Source organism: Phacochoerus africanus, chromosome 15 (genome assembly GCF_016906955.1).
Source record: "Phacochoerus africanus isolate WHEZ1 chromosome 15, ROS_Pafr_v1, whole genome shotgun sequence".
In the NCBI taxonomy this organism is placed as follows: domain Eukaryota; kingdom Metazoa; phylum Chordata; class Mammalia; order Artiodactyla; family Suidae; genus Phacochoerus; species Phacochoerus africanus.
Genome location: NC_062558.1, coordinates 81,059,932 through 81,080,382, shown reverse-complemented (window position 1 = coordinate 81,080,382; position 20,451 = coordinate 81,059,932). Strand labels below are relative to the sequence as shown.

The 20,451-nt window shown below is 46.7% G+C and overlaps 1 protein-coding gene across 2 annotated transcripts in view; it reads left to right on the top strand.

Moving 5' to 3' along the window:
• The window catches only part of DLG5 (discs large MAGUK scaffold protein 5), a 127,772-nt gene extending 108,865 nt beyond the window's left edge, over positions 1-18,907 (top strand). For both annotated transcript variants that reach the window (XM_047760124.1, XM_047760123.1), the window contains 9 exons: positions 933-1,116; positions 1,665-1,813; positions 2,673-2,843; positions 2,962-3,155; positions 12,844-12,987; positions 13,212-13,339; positions 14,545-14,654; positions 15,355-15,464; positions 17,178-18,907. In XM_047760124.1, the coding sequence (XP_047616080.1) occupies positions 933-1,116; positions 1,665-1,813; positions 2,673-2,843; positions 2,962-3,155; positions 12,844-12,987; positions 13,212-13,339; positions 14,545-14,654; positions 15,355-15,464; positions 17,178-17,281 (1,294 nt within the window). In that variant the 3' untranslated portion in view covers positions 17,282-18,907. The remainder of the gene's footprint in view (positions 1-932; positions 1,117-1,664; positions 1,814-2,672; positions 2,844-2,961; positions 3,156-12,843; positions 12,988-13,211; positions 13,340-14,544; positions 14,655-15,354; positions 15,465-17,177) is intronic.
• The last annotated feature ends 1,544 nt before the right edge of the window (positions 18,908-20,451 follow it).

Here is a 20,451-nt window from a genome sequence, read left to right as displayed (position 1 = left end):
TTCTCATTCACTCGTTTTCTGATTCTGCCTTTAGGCAGAATCCCACTGTCATCAGCCTGCCAGGTCTGGGGCTCTGGCCATCAAAGCATTGTTGTCCCCAAGGAGCTCTGAGTTTGAGGGTGGCAGATCAGTGTCCAGCACGTGCAGCACAGCTGCAGGGGGCCGCCAGGGGCCACGGTGGAGCAGTTACAAGGAACATGGTAGGGAGCTGGCTCTGCAGTCCAGGAGAGAGGCCTTTCACAGGCATGGCATTAACGGACTATTCCCAAAAGTTTGCAGGCTGAAAGCTATGACGTCTTATGGGCTTTTCTGATTGTGACCTTTCACTGTGCGCATTATGGCTGCGCTTACTGCAGCAAAATTATCATCACTGGCTGGCTCTTCTCCTGAGGTCTTGCTCATCAGGCTCCATTGCTGTCCCATCTCCCTTGCTCAGTTTGTTTGTCAGCCTTTCAGTGTCCCCCACTGTGCTGGGTTCCTTGATAGCAAAGGGTCCTGCTTTGTGGTTTAGTACCACCTGGGCCATGGGAACTGCTCAGAAAAACATTCACAGGATGATTTGTGCCCTGTTGAGCCAGGCTCTGACTTTGTTAGGAGAATAAAGTTAGGAAAACCATTGCAGACCATGTGGGCGAGACACAGCCCAAGGTGCGTGATGGACAGCTGGGCTGGAAAGCAGGGGCGTTGATTTCCACTCTGTTCCCAGTTGGCTTTGTGACCCGGGGAGCCCTGTGTTCAGCTCTACCAAACCTCAGCATCCTGCCTATAAACCAAGTCATTAGAACTACATCCTGTCTCAGTACCCATGGTTCTGAGGCCTCATGTGGCCCTGAGGGGCCAGCAGAAAATGGTTAGAGCTCACCACTGTTTCATCTTTTTCATCCCCTCCTCCCTCCCTGTGTGTGATTGAATTTCATTTTCTTTCTCAAAAGGATAATGGGAGATGCCACCAAGAAGACCCCAGAGCCAAGAGTCGTCTTCATCAAAAAGTCCCAGTTGGAGCTTGGAGTGCACTTATGTGGTGGGAACCTGCACGGGGTGTTTGTGGCTGAGGTGGAGGATGACAGTCCTGCCAAGGGCCCTGATGGCCTTGTGCCTGGGGACCTCATCCTCGAGGTGAGTTCTGAGCTGCTGAGTAGCAGTCAGGCTGCTCTCCATTCTCACTTGGGGCTTCCTGCCATCTCAGGTGGCATGGGAGGTGGAGCACAGCCGCTCCTGGCAACCCTTGTCGGTGTTGAATGCCACCCAGACCCCCTCTGGATAAATCGTGGGAAAGTGGGCAGGGCCTGGCTTGGTCACTGGTGTCCCGAGGAGAGGTGGCTGTGCTCCTGTTAGCAGCAGGACTCTGATCTGATGGCAAGTGACATCTTCCTCTCACTGGGTCTCCTGTTGGATGGAGGAGGTGGGTCATAGGTACTGAGAGATGCAAGAAGTGCCGTTTCCAAGTCAGCCTTCCTCGCTGGGGGCTAGAGGAGGGTTGCTCCTGGGAGGAGCCGTTGAGGGCAGAGCAGGCACTTGCAGAGGCCTCGCCTCACCTGGGTATGTGGGACAGATGCATTCTCTGGGAAGGGAAGGTTGACTCTTCCTGTTAACTCACAACTGGGTTCTGAGTGCCCAAGCCACCATGGCTTCTGCCCTCTGACCCAGTCCCCCGTCCATGGTAGTATGGTGGTCTGGACGTGCGCAGCAAGACAGTGGAGGAGGTCTATGTGGAGATGCTAAAGCCCAAGGATGGCGTCCGCCTGAAGGTGCAGTACCGCCCCGAGGAGTTCACCAAGGTCAAGGGCCTGCCTGGTGACAGCTTCTACATCAGGTACTAGTGGCCAGAGGTGCTGGGGACTTGGGACCAGGGAGGGGCATTCAGTGGAGGCTGTTTCCTGGGAATGTCCCTGTGTTTCTTGGATCCAAAGCTGGGGCCAAGAGCACTATTACTCAGGCCCCAAATCACAAGCTCACAGTGAGATACTTGCGACTTAGAAAAACCCTGAAGACTCCCAGGGCCAGATAGGCTCCCTCTTTAGGGTTTAGGACCTGGGGAAGTTTGAGGCTGCTGTGCCACATTTTCCTGTGGGCTCTGTTCCTGTCCTGGTCTCCCCTGACCCAGGTCTGCAGATCCTTCTGCACTGTGTGGACACCAAGGCATCCATGGTGCCCTGAAGTATTGTACAAATGTGTGTTGGGTGGGCATTGGCCGTTTTCTAGGAGGGCTCAGCTTCCTGTCCACATGGGAACGGAGAGCACTGACCAGCCATGTACCGGGAGGTATGGGTCCCTGTCCCTAGAGACCCTCACCTCAGTGGAGATGGCGTATTTCCATTCTGGGAAGTTTCCAATCTGTAGGAGACATTGGCCTTGCCTCGAGGGAGGAATGCAGATGGGAAAGGCCCATTTGGAAGTGGAGATACAGCCTTGATCCTTGACAAAACGTCTCTTTTCTGATGGGCATAAGGCAGCTTTTGTCTCTAGGGAGCCTCGGTCTCAGGGGAGGAAGGGGAAGTCTCTGTCCTGTCAGGTAAAGCCTGGGCTCCCTCCTTTGGGAACCACCACTGGAGTGGGGATAGGCAGGTCCTGATGGTGGTCTGGGGAAAGCTCAGAGCAGAAGAGCAGCCCTAGAAGGATGGCTACAAAGGGCAGCCAGCAGCCTGACCTGTCCCCTCTGTTGCCTGTTCCAGGGCCCTGTATGAGCGGCTAGCAGAAGTGGAGCATGAGCTGAGCTTTAAGAAAGATGACATCCTCTATGTTGATGACACCTTGCCCCAGGGCACATTTGGGTCCTGGATGGCCTGGCAGCTGGATGAGAACGCCCAGAAGATCCAGCGCGGGCAGATCCCCAGCAAATATGTGTGAGTGTTCTTGAGTCTGGGCTTCAGGGTGGGGCTCTGGCTCTCCTTGCTGGTGGGGCAGCTGGGTAGGTGCTGGTTCCTGGGCCCTTCCCAGCTCTGCTGTACTCTTTGTCCGTAGGATGGACCAAGAATTCTCCCGGAGGCTTAGCATGTCTGAAGTCAAAGATGACAATGCTGCAAAGACGCTCTCGGCAGCTGCACGCAGATCCTTCTTTCGAAGGAAACATAAGCACAAACGCAGTGGGTCCAAAGATGGGAAAGACCTCCTTGCCTTGGACACCTTTTCTAATGACTCCATTCCACTCTTTGAAGGCAAGTGACTGGGCTGGCTTCTCCACCAGGCTCTCAGGATGAGGTTTGTTGTTGACCACAGAAGCCTCATTGCAGTGACATAAACCAGATAGAGGTTTGCTTTGCTTTCACATATCACTCATCTAGAGGGTGTGTCCTGTTGGGATGGTGATGCTACTGTCTTCAGAGTCTACCACCCTAGGTCGTGGCTCCCCTCCTCAAGGTCTCCCTAGGGTCACTGCAGCCCCTGCCATCACATCTGTGTTCAGGGAGCAGGGAGGAGGCAGGGGCAAGGCAAAAGTGTGCCTCTTTAAACAGCTTACCTGGAAGCCCCACCCTGCGTCTTCCACTTATACCTCCTTGGCTACTTGCATTTCATAGGAGGCTGAAAAGGCAGGGTTTCCCCTAGGGCCCTGGGAAATGTCCTTATGGATGCTAGTCAGGTTGGTTAACCACTGAGCCATGACGGGAACTCCCCAATTTTTATATTTTTCAATGTAAGATGTAAAAAAGACTATTTGCTTTTTGGCAATAACAGTTGCTTGATTCCTTTTTCTTCTGTAGACACCATCTCTGGTACATTTGATGTATGTCTAGTGGACACCTTTGAAAAATATCAATTTGTGTAGGCTTCCTTTTAGTTCTTTGGGTTTTGTTTTTGTTTTTCTATTATGTATTTCAAAGTTGTCTTTAGGTGCTTCTTCTAAGTTGTTATGTACTGTGTTAAGTTGACCCTTTTATCAGTATCTTTTATTATCCTTTATCTCTAGGGATGTTTCTTGCCTTAAAGTCTGTTTTGTCTGGTATTATTGTCACACCCTTTTTCTTTTGGTTACATGTTTGCATAGTTCATCTTTTTTCTGTCCTTTTATACTTTTCTGTAGTTTTCTATGTAAATGGCTCTTATAAACAGCATATAGGGTTTTTTTTTTAAACCCACTGACAGTCTTTTTTCATTTTATTGAAGTGTAGTATATGTATAGAATGTCCACATACATTTATAGAAGAGTGTACAGCCTGAGATGTTATCATAATTTGAACACACCTTTGACAATCTTTATTGTGTACTCAGAGTATTTAATCACGGATAAAATAATTACTAATACATTTATCATCTTACTATTTTCTGTTGTCTTTCCTGTTTTATGTCCCTTTTATTTTCTTCTTACATTTTTTTTGATTAATTAAATACTTTTATTTCTGTTTCTACATCTGTTAATTTTTAGCTATTCATTTTGTTTTATTCTTCAGAGGAGGGGTGGTTATAGCAGCCTTCCTGATACACATCTCTTACTACTAACACGAATCATTACTTTGACAACTTCCCTAATAATTTGGAAATATTAGAGCATGATGACTCCTTTCCCTCCTTCCCACTTTTTGCATTACTATCATTTTCATTTTGTATATATTTTACTTTATTAATTTATTTTTTTGGATTTTCAAATTTTTTTGTCTTTTTTTTTTGTTGTTGTTGTTGTTGCTATTTCTTGGGCCGCTCCCACGGCATATGGAGGTTCCCAGGCTAGGGGTCTAATTGGAGCTGCAGCCACCGGCCTACTCCAGAGCCACAGCAACTCGGGATCCGAGCCGCGTCTGCAACCTACACCACAGCTCACGGCAACGCCGGATCGTTAACCCACTGAGCAAGGGCAGGGACCGAACCCGCAACCTCATGGTTCCTAGTCAGATTTGTTAACCACTGCGCCACGACGGGAACTCCTGGATTTTCAAATTTTTAAAAATATTTTTAAAGTATTGTTGATTTACAATGTTGTGCCAGATTCTGCTCTTACAGAAATCATTTTATTTATATATATATAAAATATATATATATATATATATATTTTTTTGTCTTTTTAAGATCTTACCCACGGCATATGGAGGTTCCCAGGCTAGTGAACCAGAGCTACAGCTGCTGGCCTACACCACAGCCACAGCATCGCAAGATCCAAGCCATTTCTGCGACCTAAACACCGCAGCTCACGGCAACACGGGATCCTTAACCCATTGAATGAGGCCAGGGATTGAACCTGCAACCTCATGGTTACTAGTTAGATTTGTTTCCGCTGCACCACAATGGGAACTCCTTACGTGTATTTTAAATCCAGGAGTGTTACTGATTTGCTTATCAATCATTCATTTATATTTACCCTTTCCATTATTCTTCATTCCTTCCTGAAATTCTATTTCCTTCTGATTTTGTTTTCTTTTTGCTGAAAACGCCCTTCAGCATTTCTTTTTTTCCAACTTAATTGAGATAGAATTGAATATCATACAAGTTTAAGGTATACAATATGATAATTTGATATATGTATATGTTGCAAAAGGTTTACCACAATAAGGATAATTAACACATCCGTTAATTCATAAAATTATGGTTTTCTTGTTATTACAGTTACTTTCAGCGTTTCTTGTAATGCAGGTTTGTTGGTGACAAATTCTGTTTTTGTTTGTTTTCCCACCATTATGGCGATTTTCACTGGATATAGAGTCTTACACTGGTAGATTTTTTTTAATGCATTTTAAAGATGTTATTCATTATCTTTTGGCTTTCACTGTGTATTCCTTTCCTGGGACTGCTATAAAAAGTCACAGACTCTATTGTCAAGATAACATATGTTTATTCTCTCATAGTTCTGGAAGCCAGAAGTTCAAAATCAGTACCAACTAGGCCAAAACCAAGGTGGTAGTAGGCCCACACTCCCTTAAAGGTTCTGGGGAAGAATCTGTCCCTTGCCTCTTCCAGGTTCTGGTGCTGCCAGCATCCCTTCGCTTTGTAGCCACATCACCCACATCTTCAGATCTCTCTGCTGCATCTTCACTTTGCTTTCATCTCCATGTTTGTCTGTCTCAAAACCCCTTCTGCCTCTCATAAGGATGCATGTGATTGCATTTTGGGCCAGCCCACTTGGTCCAGGGTGAGAATCTCCTCTGAATATACCTAATTTAATTATGCTTTTGCTGTACAGGTATCCCTCTCTGTCCAGAAATAGAGTGATACTGTGAAACCTTTTGTAAGCCGAAAAGGCAGAAAGGGAAGGAGCAATTAGCATAGGACATATCTTGTTGAATGGATGCACAGAATAAATCAAGATAAAGCACAGATGTTTGCAGAGCCCTGGTGGCCTGATGCTAAGCATGGGTCCTGGGGAGGGAGCCAGTCCGCTCAGGGTGCGTGCTGCCTCTATAGTAAAGGCTCAGCTCACAGCAAACAAAACAAATGCTGCACACTATTTTCACTTTTTCCTTTTTTTGTAAAAGTAAACATCCTCTTTGGGTTTCTTTTGGTTAGCAAAAACAGATAGTGAAAGGGCACAAAGCAGACTTTGAAAAAGTGCGGTGATACCTATGTGAGGTAATAGACGCAGGCCCTGGGGATTAGGCATTGATCTAAATGAGGCCCTTGTCAGCCAACCACACATCATTTTTGGTGAGAAGTGCTGAGATAATGTGTGTCTGACCTTCTGCTTCTCTCCCCTCCCCCAGTGTTTTAAGATTGTCTGGGCCTTTATTTTATAGTGGTCATACCATGATGTGTCCAGATGTGGTTTTCTTTGTTTATCCTGCTAGGGTGTTGGGTTGGGGGCGTTCTTAGTACTTCTTAAATCTATAGGTTGATGTTTTGGTTAGTTTGGAAGATGCCTCTTGTTTTTTAAGACTGCTTCTGTGCTCTTCTTTCTTCTTCTCCTATATCTTAGTTCTTTGACCATGTCCCATATGTCTTCTGTACCTTAAAAAAAAAATATGTTTCTCACTGTTTTTCCCCCCTCCATGCTTCAGCCTGGATGTTTTCTACTGGCCTTTTTTCTGTTCTTTAATCCACTCTCTGTTGTGTCTAGTATGTGTTTATTTGAGAAATTACAGTTTTTAGGTTCCTAGTTTCTGTGTGTTTCATGTGAGTTAAAAGACATACAACGTTAAATTTATCATTTTAGCCATTTAAGTGTATAGGTTAGTAGTGTTAAGTATATTTGCATTGTTGTGTGTCAGATCTCTAGAACTTTTTTATCTTGCAAAGCTGAAACTATACCCAGTAATTGCTAATCCTCCCTCCCCTCCCCACTCCTTGTTCTTGACAACCGTATCAACTTTTTGCTTTCTGTTTCTGTGATTCTGATTACTCTAGATACTTCATCTGAGTGGAATCATACAGTATTTGTCTTTTTATGATTGACTTATTTTTGGTTAGCAAAATATCCTCACAGCCTATCCATGTTGTAGTATATGACAGGATTTTCTTGTTTTTTAAAGGCTGCATAGTATTTTGCTGTGTAAACCTACCACATTTTCTTTACCCATTCAGCTGTCAGTGGGCATGTGGGTTGTTTCTGCCTCTTGGCTATTGTGAATAATGCTGGATGAAGATAGGGGCGATTTCTGTGAGATCCTGATTTGAATTCTTTGGACTGTATCTAGAGTGGAATTTCTGGATCATACATATACATATATATATATATATATATATTTTTTTTTTTTTTTTTGGTCTTTTTAGGGCTGCACCTGTGGCATATGGAAGTTTCCAGGCTAGGGGATGAATCAGAGCTGTAGCTGCCAACCTATACCACAGCTTACAGCAATGCTGGATCCTTAACCCACTGAGTGGGGCTGGGGATTGAACCCACATCCTCATGGATACTAATTGGGTTCGTTACCATTGAACCACAATGGGAACTCCTAATTTGTATTTTTAATTTTCTTGAGGAACTACTATACCATTTTCCTAGTGACTGTGCTTTTTACATTCTGACTAGCAGTACGTAAGGATTCCGATTTCTCTGCATCCTTGCCAGAACTTGTTATTTTCTGTTCTTTTGATAGTGACATCCTAACGGTGTGAGGATTCTTGCATCTGTATTTGTCAGGGATATTGGTCTGTGGTTTTCTTGTATCTTTGAATAAGTTTAGACATTTCCCTCTCCTTCATTTCTTTGAAGGCGTTTGAGGAAGACTGGTGTCTTCCTCTTTAAATGTTTGATAGAATTCTCTGGCAAAGAAGCCATTTGATTCTGGGTTTTTCTTTATTGGGAAGTTTTTGATTACGTTGCAGTCTCTATACTTCTTATACATTTGTTTAATTTTTAATTTTTGTATGATTCAGTCTTTGTTAGGCTTCATGTTTCTAGAAATTATTATTTCTTCTACGCTATCCAATTTGTTGACATATAATTGCTCACAGTAGTTTCTTTTTCTTCCTTCCTTTCTTTCTTTTCTTTCTTTCTTTTTTTAGGGCCACACCTAAGGCATATGGAAGTTCTCAGGCTAGGGATTGAGTTAGATCTGCAGTTGCCAGCCACAGCCACACTGGATCCTTAACCACCGAGCAAGGCCAGCGATCAAACCCACATCCTCATGGATACTAGTTGTGTTCGTAACCTGCTGAGCCACAATGGGAACTCCCACATAGTTCTTATAATTTTTTTTATTTCTGTGAAATCTATTGTAATACCCCTCTCCTTTTTTTTCATTTCTAATTTTAGGTTTTTAAGTCTTCTTTTTTTCTTCATCTAAGAGTTTGTCAATTTTATTGATCTTTCCAAAAAACCAATTCTTGGTTTCATTGATTTTGTTTTTCCTAATTGTTTTTCTAGTCTGCATTTCATTTGTTGCTGTTCTTATATTTTTTTCTTTCCTTCCTTCTGCTGATTTTAGAACTTTTGTGTGGTTTTTGTTTGTTACCTTGTAATGTAAATTTGGGTCGATTTGATAGCTTCTTTTTCGTTGTCAACGTTTATAATGTCAGCTGTAAGTTTCCCTGTTATAAACTGCCTTGTCTATACCCCATAAGTTTTGGTATGCTGTGTTTTTGTTTTCACTTATTTTCCAGAAATTTTCCAAATTCTTTTGTGATTTTTTTTTCTCTTTGACACACTGGTTATTTAAGAATGTGTTGTTTGATTTCCACATATTTATGAATTTTCCTGTTTTCCTTCTGCTATTGATTTCTAGTTTTATTCCATTGTCAAAGAAGATACTTTGTATGGTTTCAGAATTCTTAAATTTGTTAAGACTTGTTTTGTGACCTAACATGTGGTCTGTCTTGGAGAATGTTCCATATGCACTTATAATGACTGAGAAAAATGGATATTCTGATTTTTTGAGTGGAGTATTTTGTAACTGTCTGTTAGGTCCATTGGCCTATAGAGTTGTTCAAATGTTGCTTCTTTACTGAGCTAACATGTGGTTATATTATCCATAACTGAGAGTGAGGTTTTTAAGGTCCCCTAATACTGTGTTTCTATTTCTCCTTTCAGTTTTATCAACGTTTTATTCACATAGTGGGAATTCTAATCTTAGGTGTATATATATATTTATGATTGTGATAGCTGTCTGGAAAATTGACCCTTTTATCATGATATAAATTCCTTCTCTGTCTCTTGTGACAGTTTTTGTCTTAAAATCTATTTTGTCTAATATAATTGCTGGTACTCTCTTTATGTTTCCATTTGCATGAATTATTTTTTTTTCCTATCCTTTCACTTCAAGCCTATCTATGGCCCAAGATCTAAAGTGAGTCTCTTGTATATAGTTGCATCTTGTTTATTTATTCATTCAACCACTCTACATCATTTAATTGGGGCATTTAATCCATTTACATTTAAAATAATTACTGATAGGGAAGTAATTATTAGTATTACTATTTTGCTGTTTTCTGTATGTCTTGTAGCTTTTTTGTCTATCTTTCCTTCCTTTGCTGCCTTTGTATTTCATTGATTTTTTTTTTTTTTGGTAGTGACATATTTTGAGTCTCTTGTCATTTTCCTTTGTATATTTTTTATAGATACTTTCTTTTTGGTTATCATTACAATTACATAAAATATCTTAAGGTTAGAACAATTTATTTTAAACTGACGTTAGCTTAATTTCAATCTTACATAAAAACTCAACATCTCTGTGTTCCCCTCCAACCCTTTTATGTTATAGATGAGACCAGTTACCTCCTTTTATATTATGTGAACATTAATGTAGTTTTATAACTACTTTTTATACTTTAGGGTTTTATTTATATATTTAGCTTTTTTTTTTTTTTTGGTCTTTTTGCTATTTCTTGGGCCGCTCCCGCGGCATATGGAGGTTCCCAGGCTAGGGGTTGAATTGGAGCTGTAGTCTCCGGCCTACACCAGAGCCACAGCAACGCGGGATCCGAGCCGCGTCTGCGACCTACACCACAGCTCACGGCAACGCCGGATGGTTAATCCACTGAGCAAGGGCAGGGACCAAACCCGAAACCTCATGGTTCCTAGTCGGATTCGTTAACCACTGCGCCACGATGGGAACTCCCTTTTTTTTTTTTTTAAGGGCTGTACCCACAGTATATGGAAGTTCCCCAGCTAGGGGTAGGAATCAGAGCTACAGCTGCTAGCTCTAGCCACTTGGAATCTAAGCCACCTCTGTGACCTGCATCACAGCTCACAGCAATGCTAGATCCTTAACCCACTGAGCAAGGCCATGGATCAAATCCTTGTTCTTATGGGTGCTAGTCAGTTTCATTGCTGCTGAGCTATGACAGGAACTCTTGTGGAAACTTCTGACAAAGCAGAGCAGATTATTCAGGGAAGAACAGGAATTTTCTAAATTGGTACCCCTCAGTGTGGATTGTTGGTCATTAGGGGGGAAATATGATTGATTCTGTTCAAGTAAATTGAAGGGATAGTGACTCAATATCCACACACAGGGAAATGGATAAATAGATGCAGTGCATCCATGTTGCAGAATGTTCAAAAGGAGTCAGAAGAGAAGTATGAATCCACAGGGATGCTTCCCAGAAAAATGACATGGAGTGAAAGGAGGAGTTGCAGAGTATTTATGGTATCATGTCATTTTTTGTTGAACACATGGACATATATATTTTCTAGGGTCAGGGGGCATATAAAAGTCAGCATATCAGAATGACATCTGGAAGGATATACTTTATATCCTCATAACTGACTATTACAGTGGGTAGGAGGCTACTGTTGGGCACCAGGACTGGGGAAGAGGTGTCAAGAGAGGATGTTTGGCTTTACTTGTAATGTTCAAAGTTTTAAAAGAGGGGATGTTTTTCTCTCTTCTTGGAGAAAGTTCTTTGCCCTGGGACTCTGCGGAGTCTTTAGTCAGAAGGGCATGGGGGTCTTGGGTAGTGAATGTGGTCAAAAACCCTCTCCCTGGTTTAACAACAGATCATCTGGTCACCAAACTGAGAAAGGTTATATGAAAAGCCATATTGATGCACATAGATAATTATCAGTCCTAAAAAATGCAAGCACGGGGTGGGTGAGAGAAGAGGAGAGACTGTGTTCACTTCTCCCTCAACTCCGCCCCTGAGCTTGGTGTTTACAGATGAGGTTGCACCTAGCACCATGGTTGTGTGTTCATTTAAAGCTGTGCCTTCTGGTCCCTCTTTCCTCGTCTCCTAGTCACGACTCTTCCAGGTCGAACCCCTCATTGACCCGTCCTCACAAGCCTACCTCAGGCTACTCTTACCTCAGTTCTGCCCTAAGAGTGAGGCTTCTTGTCCTGGTGCCTAGCGATGATGGGCAACCCTTGTATGGTTGTCTTGTTTCTTTTGTGTTGCTGTCTGTAAGCCTGGTTGGAATGTGAGCTTTGTAATGTGCTTTCTACTCTTTTTTTTTGGGGGGGGGCACTTCCGTGGCATATGGAGGTTCCCAGGCTAGGGGTCTAATCGGAGCTGTAGCCTCCGGCCTACGCGAGAGCCACAGCAACGCGGGATCCGAGCCACGTCTGCGACCTACACCACAGCTCACGGCAACGCCGGATGGTTAACCCACTGAGCAAGGACAGGGACCGAACCCGCAACCTCATGGTTCCTAGTCGGATTCGTTAACCGCTGCGCCACGACGGGAACTCCGCTTTCTACTCTTTTATAAGTGTTTCTGAGATGCTAGCACAGTGATTGGTACCAGAGAGGTGCCAAGAAGACATTCGCTTGCTGGTTTTTGGGTTGTCTCTTCTTGTGAGGATTTTTTTATTCATCTGTGAAAGGGGAAATTTACTACACATATCAAGTAGGCTATCAGTTTGACTGCTGTAACAGAGACCAAATAACAATGGCTGAAGCCTAATAGAGGCTTACTTCTCTGACATGTAAAAGTCTGACCTTGTGGCTGGTCTCTGGGAGGCACCTCTGTTCTGGGGAGCATCAGGGAGTCAGGTCCCTTCTGTCTGTGGCTCTGTCATTTCCTAAGGTTTGTTCTTATCTGCAGGATCAGCACTGGCTCACTGCACCTGGTCCTGTCTGTTTCATCTCCCTGGAAGGGGGGAGAGTTCACTCACACCTCGGGGCAGGTCTAGGTCATATGACCACACCTACCTCAGGGGAGGCTGCATTTCCAGAGAACAGAGAATGTATAGTAGGGGTAGGCACATGCGGGAGAATTTGAGCAGAATGAAGTGCTGAAGTGCCTTGGTGTTTCATGGAGCGGGGACTGTGCTGGACTCCAGGAGGGACTGTGCCATGGTGTGCTTGGGGTACGGGACTCCCAGTGCTAAAACTGGGCAGATCCCAGCAAACAAGGGTGAACTGGTTATTTTGCCTGGCTTTAGATTTGTGGAGTGGAGGGGGTGGGGCTGCGCGGTAAGTGTGGTCAGGGAAGCAGTGGGTCCCCAGCCCCCTCCTTCCCTCCCTCTGTTGCAGGTGGGTGCCCATGACGCAGTTCCTCTCTCTCCCTCAGATCCGGTGCCCATGACACTGTTCCTCTCTCTCCCTCAGATCCGGTGAGCCTTGCCTATCAGCGGGTCCAGAAGGTGGACTGCACCTCCCTGAGGCCCGTCCTGATTCTGGGGCCATTACTGGATGTGGTGAAGGAAATGCTGGTGAACGAGGCACCTGGCAAGTTCTGCAGATGTCCCCTTGGTAAGGGTGCCACACCTGCTGGGTTGGGTCTGTCCCTGTGTCTGTGTCCACCTGCTTCCTGGGGGTGGATCCCTCCTGACTTGGGTCAGGTCAGTTCTTTCTCTAGGAGAGAGGACAGTAGGGCTGGGTTCCTAATGGCCCTTCTGTGCAGTGTTCTTCATGGAGCTTGCTGTGACGGCTCCTGGTGCCTAGAGCATCCTGATTCCTGTCTCTGTGCTTTGCAGAGGTGATGAAGGCCTCCCAGCAGGCCATTGAGCGGGGTGTCAAAGACTGCCTATTTGTTGACTTCAAGCGGAGGAGTGGCCACTTTGACGTGACCACAGTGGCTTCCATAAAGGAGATCACAGAAAAGGTACTGGTTGCTTTAGATCAAGGGATGGGTGCCTGTTTGAGCCCTGAGCTTGGACCCCTTGTGTATTTTTGCGTGTCTGGGCCCTGTACCTTTGCACCTCTCCCTTGTGTGTCTCTCAGACCACATGAGCTTGCCCGTGTCCTGTTAACCTGAATTAACATACTGGGGGCTGGCCCCAGTGCTTCTGTGTACTTCTGCATTCATGAGCAGGGAGCTCATCCTGGACAGATGTGTATGTTTCACCTTTTCCTCCTTGAGGGCCTCTGACAAGATCTTTGGACTCTAGGAAAAGCCCCGCACAGGAATTTGTACACCAGGGTCCCAGAATGTGTCTGCTGATCTTGTGCCTTATTCTAGGGACAGGGGCTTTCCATCAGGGCCTGACCCTTAAAGGGTGAGAGCCATTGCCGCATGCCTTAGGCCTTTGAATACACCAGGGGCAGCTGGCCAGGTTGCATGAGGGGGAGTGGGGAAGTGTGCCAGGTATGCTGCAAAGGCGGCCCTTGAGGGTCCAAGGGTATGGGCACCCCTTCCTGGGTGGTCACTTCACCTTGCTGGGCTCCAGCTTCCTCCTGGTCCGTCAGGAGTTCTCAGTGCGCATTGCCCAGTTGAAGTGGACGGGCTCCAGTCAGGGGTGCCCCAGGACATTAGGCAGCCTGCCACAGGGTGGGCCCCTCTGGGGCTTCCTGGGGTCGGGGTAGCCACAGGCAGAGCGCATGTGGCCTGCCGTTGGCTCATACTCTTCCCAGAGGCTCAGGCATATTTCAGTCACAGCCATGCAGAAACCCACGCATCCCGCTCCTGCCATAGCCCCCACCAAGTCTCTGCATCTTCTTTTGCCCAGACTGGCAGAAATAAGGTTTCTGAGGCCAGGAGGGCTCGAGCTTTAGGAAGTTCCATTTCTGGGTAAAAGCAGGAGGGGAAGTTTGGAGTTGGGTAGTCCAGGCCCCATTTGGCCCTGGTTCCCAGCCTTGACCATCATCACAGCCAACAGCTTGTGGGGAGAAGTTCTCCCACTGTGTATCATTTCATCTTCATGAAAGACTGGTTTTGCTGCCTTGTTTGTGGGTAGAACCTTATGTGTTCATCCACAGAGTAAGGCAGAGCAGAGCAGTGTGAGGTGCGGGTTGGGGCCCACAGGTGGCAGAGAAAGCCTGGGGTGTCCAGGGCTCCCACCCAGGTATTCACTCTCTCCATGTCCCTAGAACCGGCACTGTCTCCTGGACATCGCCCCCCACGCCATCGAGCGGCTGCACCACATGCACATCTACCCCATCGTCATCTTCATCCACTATAAGAGCGCCAAACACATCAAGTAGGTGACAGGCTCCTTGGCGGCTCAGCCTGGGGTCTTGCTGGGGATGGGCTGCTGGCTCAAAGCTATGGGGGAGGGGTGGAAGAAAGAGATGGGCCCATGGGCCTTGGAATAGGCGTCCCGGGCAGGAATGACTGTCCTTCTTGAAACCCTGTCTCAAGCTGAGTCAGGCATGTTCTCAGCACAGCCCTCCTTCCCTGCCCCTCTTGGTGCTATTTGCATGCTGCCACAGCTCCTTGAGTATGTCCATCATGTCTGCATAGCTCCCCTCCTGAGCCCTGTGCCCTTTCCCTTCTCCTGCCTCTCATCTTCCTGGGTGGCCTGGCCGAGGTCTAGCTCTGCCAGTAGCTGGCTTGTGATGTGGAATGGCCTTTGCTGTCACTGACCTTCGGCTTCTGTGCTGGTTGGGCTAATGGCTTGCCAAGGCCCCCCTATCCACATAGCCTTTCTGTGCTTTTAAACTTCTGGTACCTGCACTTGGGGACTAGCTGGGTGTCTGGTCTCTGTGTACACGCTGGGGCGCTCACCTTCTTCCAATCTTCCCAGAGCTCTCTGTGGAGCCTACAGGCTATTGCTGTATTTTATGAGGGGGGAACATGGGGACACTGCAGTGGTTACTCTGCAGAGAGTAACAGAGGAGCAGGGAGGAGCACTTGGGGAAGGTGAGATGCTCAGTATGGGTCCCTGGATGTCCTGACAGGGAGCAGAGAGATCCCATCTACCTGAAAGACAAGGTGACTCAGAGGCATTCCAAAGAGCAGTTTGAGACTGCTCAGAAGATTGAACAGGAGTACAGCAGATACTTCACAGGTAGGTGTGCGTCGGGCCTGGAGAGGAGCAGGCAGCAGGGACAAACACAGGCTTCCCAAGGATGTCCTTCTTAGAAGTGGTAGCAGCCCATGCTTCCTCAGTGCCTGGTAGACGCCATCATGGTGTTCATGACAGGTGATCTGATTGCCGGCAGGGCAACGTCAGGAGCTTGCAGGTTGGAAGGTAAGGTTGACTAGTTCTGGCCTAGTGGTTGCACAGGCTCTGAGTAGCAGCTCCAGTGTTCCACAGGCAGCTAGACTCGTGGTGGTGGTTGTGACCGTCTGTCCCCAGCACCCTCCAGGGCAGGCCAGTTTTACAGTGATATCTAAAGGCAAGCTGCACCTTGATTATCTCTGATCTTTGAAACAAAGCAAACCAGAAGCATGTTCCAAATTACTAACTGCCATTTTACTTGGTGGCTTTCAATTTCTTCCATAAAATCAGTCATTTATAGAGGGCATAATAACACTGGGGTCACAGAGAGGCAGAGGCAGTGATTTTAATTAGCTCATAGAAAGTGTTGTAATCTAGTTTGGTGCTTCTCATGAAATATTTGGTCTCAAAAACCAGCCCTGGCGCTTCTGTCTATGTATGCGTATGTGTGCTTGTATTTTATTTATTTATTTTTATTTATTTATTTATTTGTCTTTTTGCCTTTTTCTAGGGCCGCTTCTGTGGCATATGGAGGTGTTCCAAGGCCAGGGGTCCAGTCGGAGCTACAGCTGCTGGCCTATGCCAGAGCCACAGCAATGCAGGATCCAAGCCGTGTCTGCGACCTACACCACAGCCCACAACAATGCCAGATCCTCAACCCACTGAGCAAGGCCAGGCATCGAACCCACAACTTCATCGTTCCTAGTCAGATTCGTTAACCACTGAGCCACGACGGGAACTCCTGTGTGCTTGTATTTTAATTTCCAGTCCATTGCAAACCAGTCAGATACATTACCAATTACTAGATAAATGAAATTTTAAAACTCCAAAACTTTGCAATATATAAGCCTTGACTTTTTTATTCAACAGATGTAAAATTACCATGTCATACTTCCATAGCAGTTTCTAAGTACTCACTGTCAATTTCTGGGGCTCGCCGCTGTTCCCTGGAGCACACGGGGAGCCCTGACCGACATCTGCTGGGCCATGGTGTCGAAAGCCTGCAGAGCAGGCCTTGAGCCAGAGCTGGAGACATCCCTTCGTCTTGGTGGGGAATCTTCTCTGGGTTGTGGGGTGCCGAGCTCCTGAGACCCAGCCTTGTTTCCTGTAGAATCTTGCTGCCGATTGGACCATCACAACACAGCCCTAACCGTCTTCCAATGTGCCAGGACTCCCCACTGCAAGACTAGGCAAAGCAGCCCAGGGCATTATTGCAGTAGGACCTGGCAGTTCATGCACATGGTCAAATCCTGGTCACCCTGCTATAGAGGCCAGGGCAGCCTAGCAAAGTTGGACACCAGCCGTCACTTGAGCCGCAGTTTTTAACATCCTGTGAAACAGCTGCCAAGAAGGATAGATAAAAAGCTGAAGTGATTTGCATTCAACTCTTTTTCTTTTCCAGTTTCTCGCTGATGGAAGAGAGTGAGGTGGGAGTGGGGCAGGAGGGCCAAGTAGAACAAAACAGGCAGAACACCAGGAAGAGTGAAAGATGTGTTTATTTGCCTCCAACCTGGGGTCTTCCTCTGAGCCAATGACGTGTGTTTGGGGGCTCTTTTGCAGGAGTCGTCCAGGGAGGAGCCCTGTCGAGCATTTGCACTCAGATCTTGGCAATGGTTAATCAAGAGCAAAATAAAGTCCTGTGGATCCCAGCCTGCCCTCTATAGAACACGGTACTGGAGACAACTGCAAGCTCAGCCGCCAGCATGACCACCTGGTTCAGCTCTTTTTTAGTGACTAAAGATAGAAGCCTCTCTGTATATAAACATGAAGGGGAAGGATCCATGGACTAGGACTCCAGAAGCACCTCCTTTGTAGACAGAGGGCCACAGATGAATGGGATCCAGGCCCTGGCCAGCAGACTGCATTCCCCTCACATATGTGCTTTAAGACAAAGGACTTTGAGAGGGGTTCAGCACCAACCTTTCTTGTAGCCAGCTGATCAGAGATGCTGCAAAGAGAACCTTTCAGATCACAAGTTTACAAGCCTTTTCTAAGTATTTGGTTGTTTATGTTTACTTGAATGGCTCCATGTTGTCGCTGCCCAGCTCCTGCCCTTTCGTCACTGTTGCTTTGGTGTTGGTTTTGCGCCTGTTTTCAGCAAAACCACTCTGGAACCTCGCTGGGGGCTGCTTTGCTTTGGGAGGTTCTTGTTGATGGGACCAGAGCTTTGACAAACTTCCTGCTCCTTGGTGGCGGCACCTCTCCTGGAAGGGCCTGGCGACTGCACATGCTTCAACCAGTGTAGTGGGCACGGAACCAGTGCCTTTGTGGGGGCTGTCTCTCCAGCGGCAGCGTTCTCCTCTCCTGCACCAAGGAAGGAGACTTTGGCCATCTTTCAGATTCGTCCCTCAGATTTTGCCTCCTGCCTTCCTCACCCTGTCACTTCTTCTCCACTTGCTCATTATTCCAGTATTCTCTCTGGTCCTCGAAGCTTCATGGGTTCACTTACACAGGTAGTTCCGGGCAGGGTGTTAGGCTGGGGCTGATGCATGTCACTGGGTCCTCTTTAGGTTCTGTGAGTAGTGACAGCTTTTACCAGTGCAGATTTTGCAGGGAAATTCTCACACGCTCTAGAGTGGGGCAGGCACATCAACTGTTTTGATATGAAAACATTCGTGTTTCAGACTTTGAATAGAGAGCACTTATGGAGGCTTAAGGATTGGTATGGTCACTGTCAAAACTCTCAAGAGAGGAACTCAGATCTATCTAGTCTTGGCTCCAGTGCTCACAGCATGAGCAGTTCTCCACAAGAATGTCTTTGTCTGGGTTTGTTTGACTTTTTTATGCTTCTGACGCTGGATATCTCTGGCTGAAGATTTGATGTGGTTCCTCCTTAAACTGTGCGTCCTGTTAATTATAGGTACTGTACGGGGCTCCGGGTGTCACTGGGGTAGGACCTCTATTTTAATACTGTTCCTAACATTTCATTTTACTAGCAAGAAATCTCTGATTTCATTTTATTCTTTGTAATTCTAGACACTAGATTATAGTTTAGCCTTTACTGACATTTTTAAAAAAGGGATATATTTTCTTGCACAGTCTCAGTCCTCAGTGCTGCCTTTCATTCACAGGTACACATTCTGGCTCAGACAAGCAAGACCAACCGTAGGCTCTTGGGGCGTCACGTGCCCCATGGGGCTGCCGCTCTGAGCGGCAGGCGGGGGGGCGCTGTCATGGTACAGTGTGCACAGGTACTGTTCCGACAGACTGGGATTTTCTGTACTAAAACCTTCCTTTGTATCAAAAGTTAAACAGACTTTAGTACAATAAATAAAGGTCAGTTTCTGTAACTTGTGGTGAAGAGACCTGTATTTCATTTGTTTTCCACCTTTCCTAAATTTAACACAGCTTTGCTCCCCATGGCCTGTGGCTGGAATTGGCTGCTGTATGAAGTTCTGTCCAGCTCGCATGATGATCAGGAGCCCTCTTTACCTGCGGCATCTCCTCGACCCCCTCCTTCCCTCCACGTGTCCGTCTGTCCAGCATAGCGCAGGTGGTGCAGCCAGGCAGCTGATTGGTGTAAGACTCAGAACCTGCCCTTGGGGGCTCACTTTGGGATCTGCAAGGTTGGGCTGGGCCTCGAAAAGCAAAGGGGATTTGAAGGACATCGGGATACCCTCATGCTCTCAATCAGGTCCCTGTCTGTACGGGGGCCCCAGAGGTGAAGGAGGCCCAGCCTGGCATGGGGACCGAGGTTTGAGACCACCCATGGCTCCCCTGGGGAGCCTGCTTGGGCCTGAAAGTCTGTCTGTTTCAGGGTAGCCGGAAGCCAGGGCTGCCTCATTAAACACCCTAAGGCCTGTGTCAGAGCAGCGCCCTCCTCTGATGTTTTTGCTCAGAGGGGCTTGAGGGCAGACTCTTCTGGAAAAGCCTCATGCTGCTCCTGTGGCTGGATCAACAGGGGCAGACTTGGTATCAGTGCCACCCCCACCCCCAACACAGTCCTTTCCCATGGGTGCAGTTCTACCCCGGCCTGTCTTGACCTCTCCTGTGGCCACAGGAGTCACAGAACGGTGTCGGCTTGTGGCTATTGAGAGGAGGGGAGGGCCTGTGCAGCTGATCGAGCGCTGAACTCCTAGGGGGATGCTGCTGCATGGATTCTGTGACCCACTCTGCAAGTGAAGTGCAGTTTTAGGAAATGGTCTCTTTTAAAAAATACCAATGATGATGCCAAAACCTTAGCAGTTTATACTTGCTGCATTTTGAGTGGTTTTTATTTTCTTCTTTAGACTTTTCTGTATTTTCCAGGGTTTCTATAGGAAACCTGTATTTCTTTTATAATTGCCGGGAAAAACCACTATGCCTTTTTATTTTTATTTTTATTTTTTTGTCTTTTTAGGGCTGCACCTGTGGCATATGAAGGTTCCTAGGCTAGGGGTCGAGTCAGAGCTATAGCTGCTGGCCTACGCCACAGCCACAGCTACACCAGATCTTAGCCAAGTCTGCAAGCTACACCACAGCTCACGGCCATACTGGATCCTTAACCCACTGATGCACTGAGGCCTGGCAGCCCCTGGGACACTGCTGAACAGCACCAGGTGGGGGTTTCATGCTTGTCTCTGAGCCATGCAGAACCCGGAGGTGTATAGCCTCTGCCTGCAGTTGGTGTCTGTCTCATGCAGGCTCAGATCATTCCGGAAAGGCAGAGCTGACTTTCAGCTCCAGCCTGTAGCCCTTGGATGGATCTTCCCTGGGCTTCCAGAGACAGTGTAGGCTAGATCTCTAAGGTCATTACCAGGCTGACTTCTGAGTTACAGATGGGCGATGGGACTTGACTGCTAGCCTTGCAGATGCTAAGCAAAATCCCAGCTCGAGGAGTCTTCACAAGCGACTT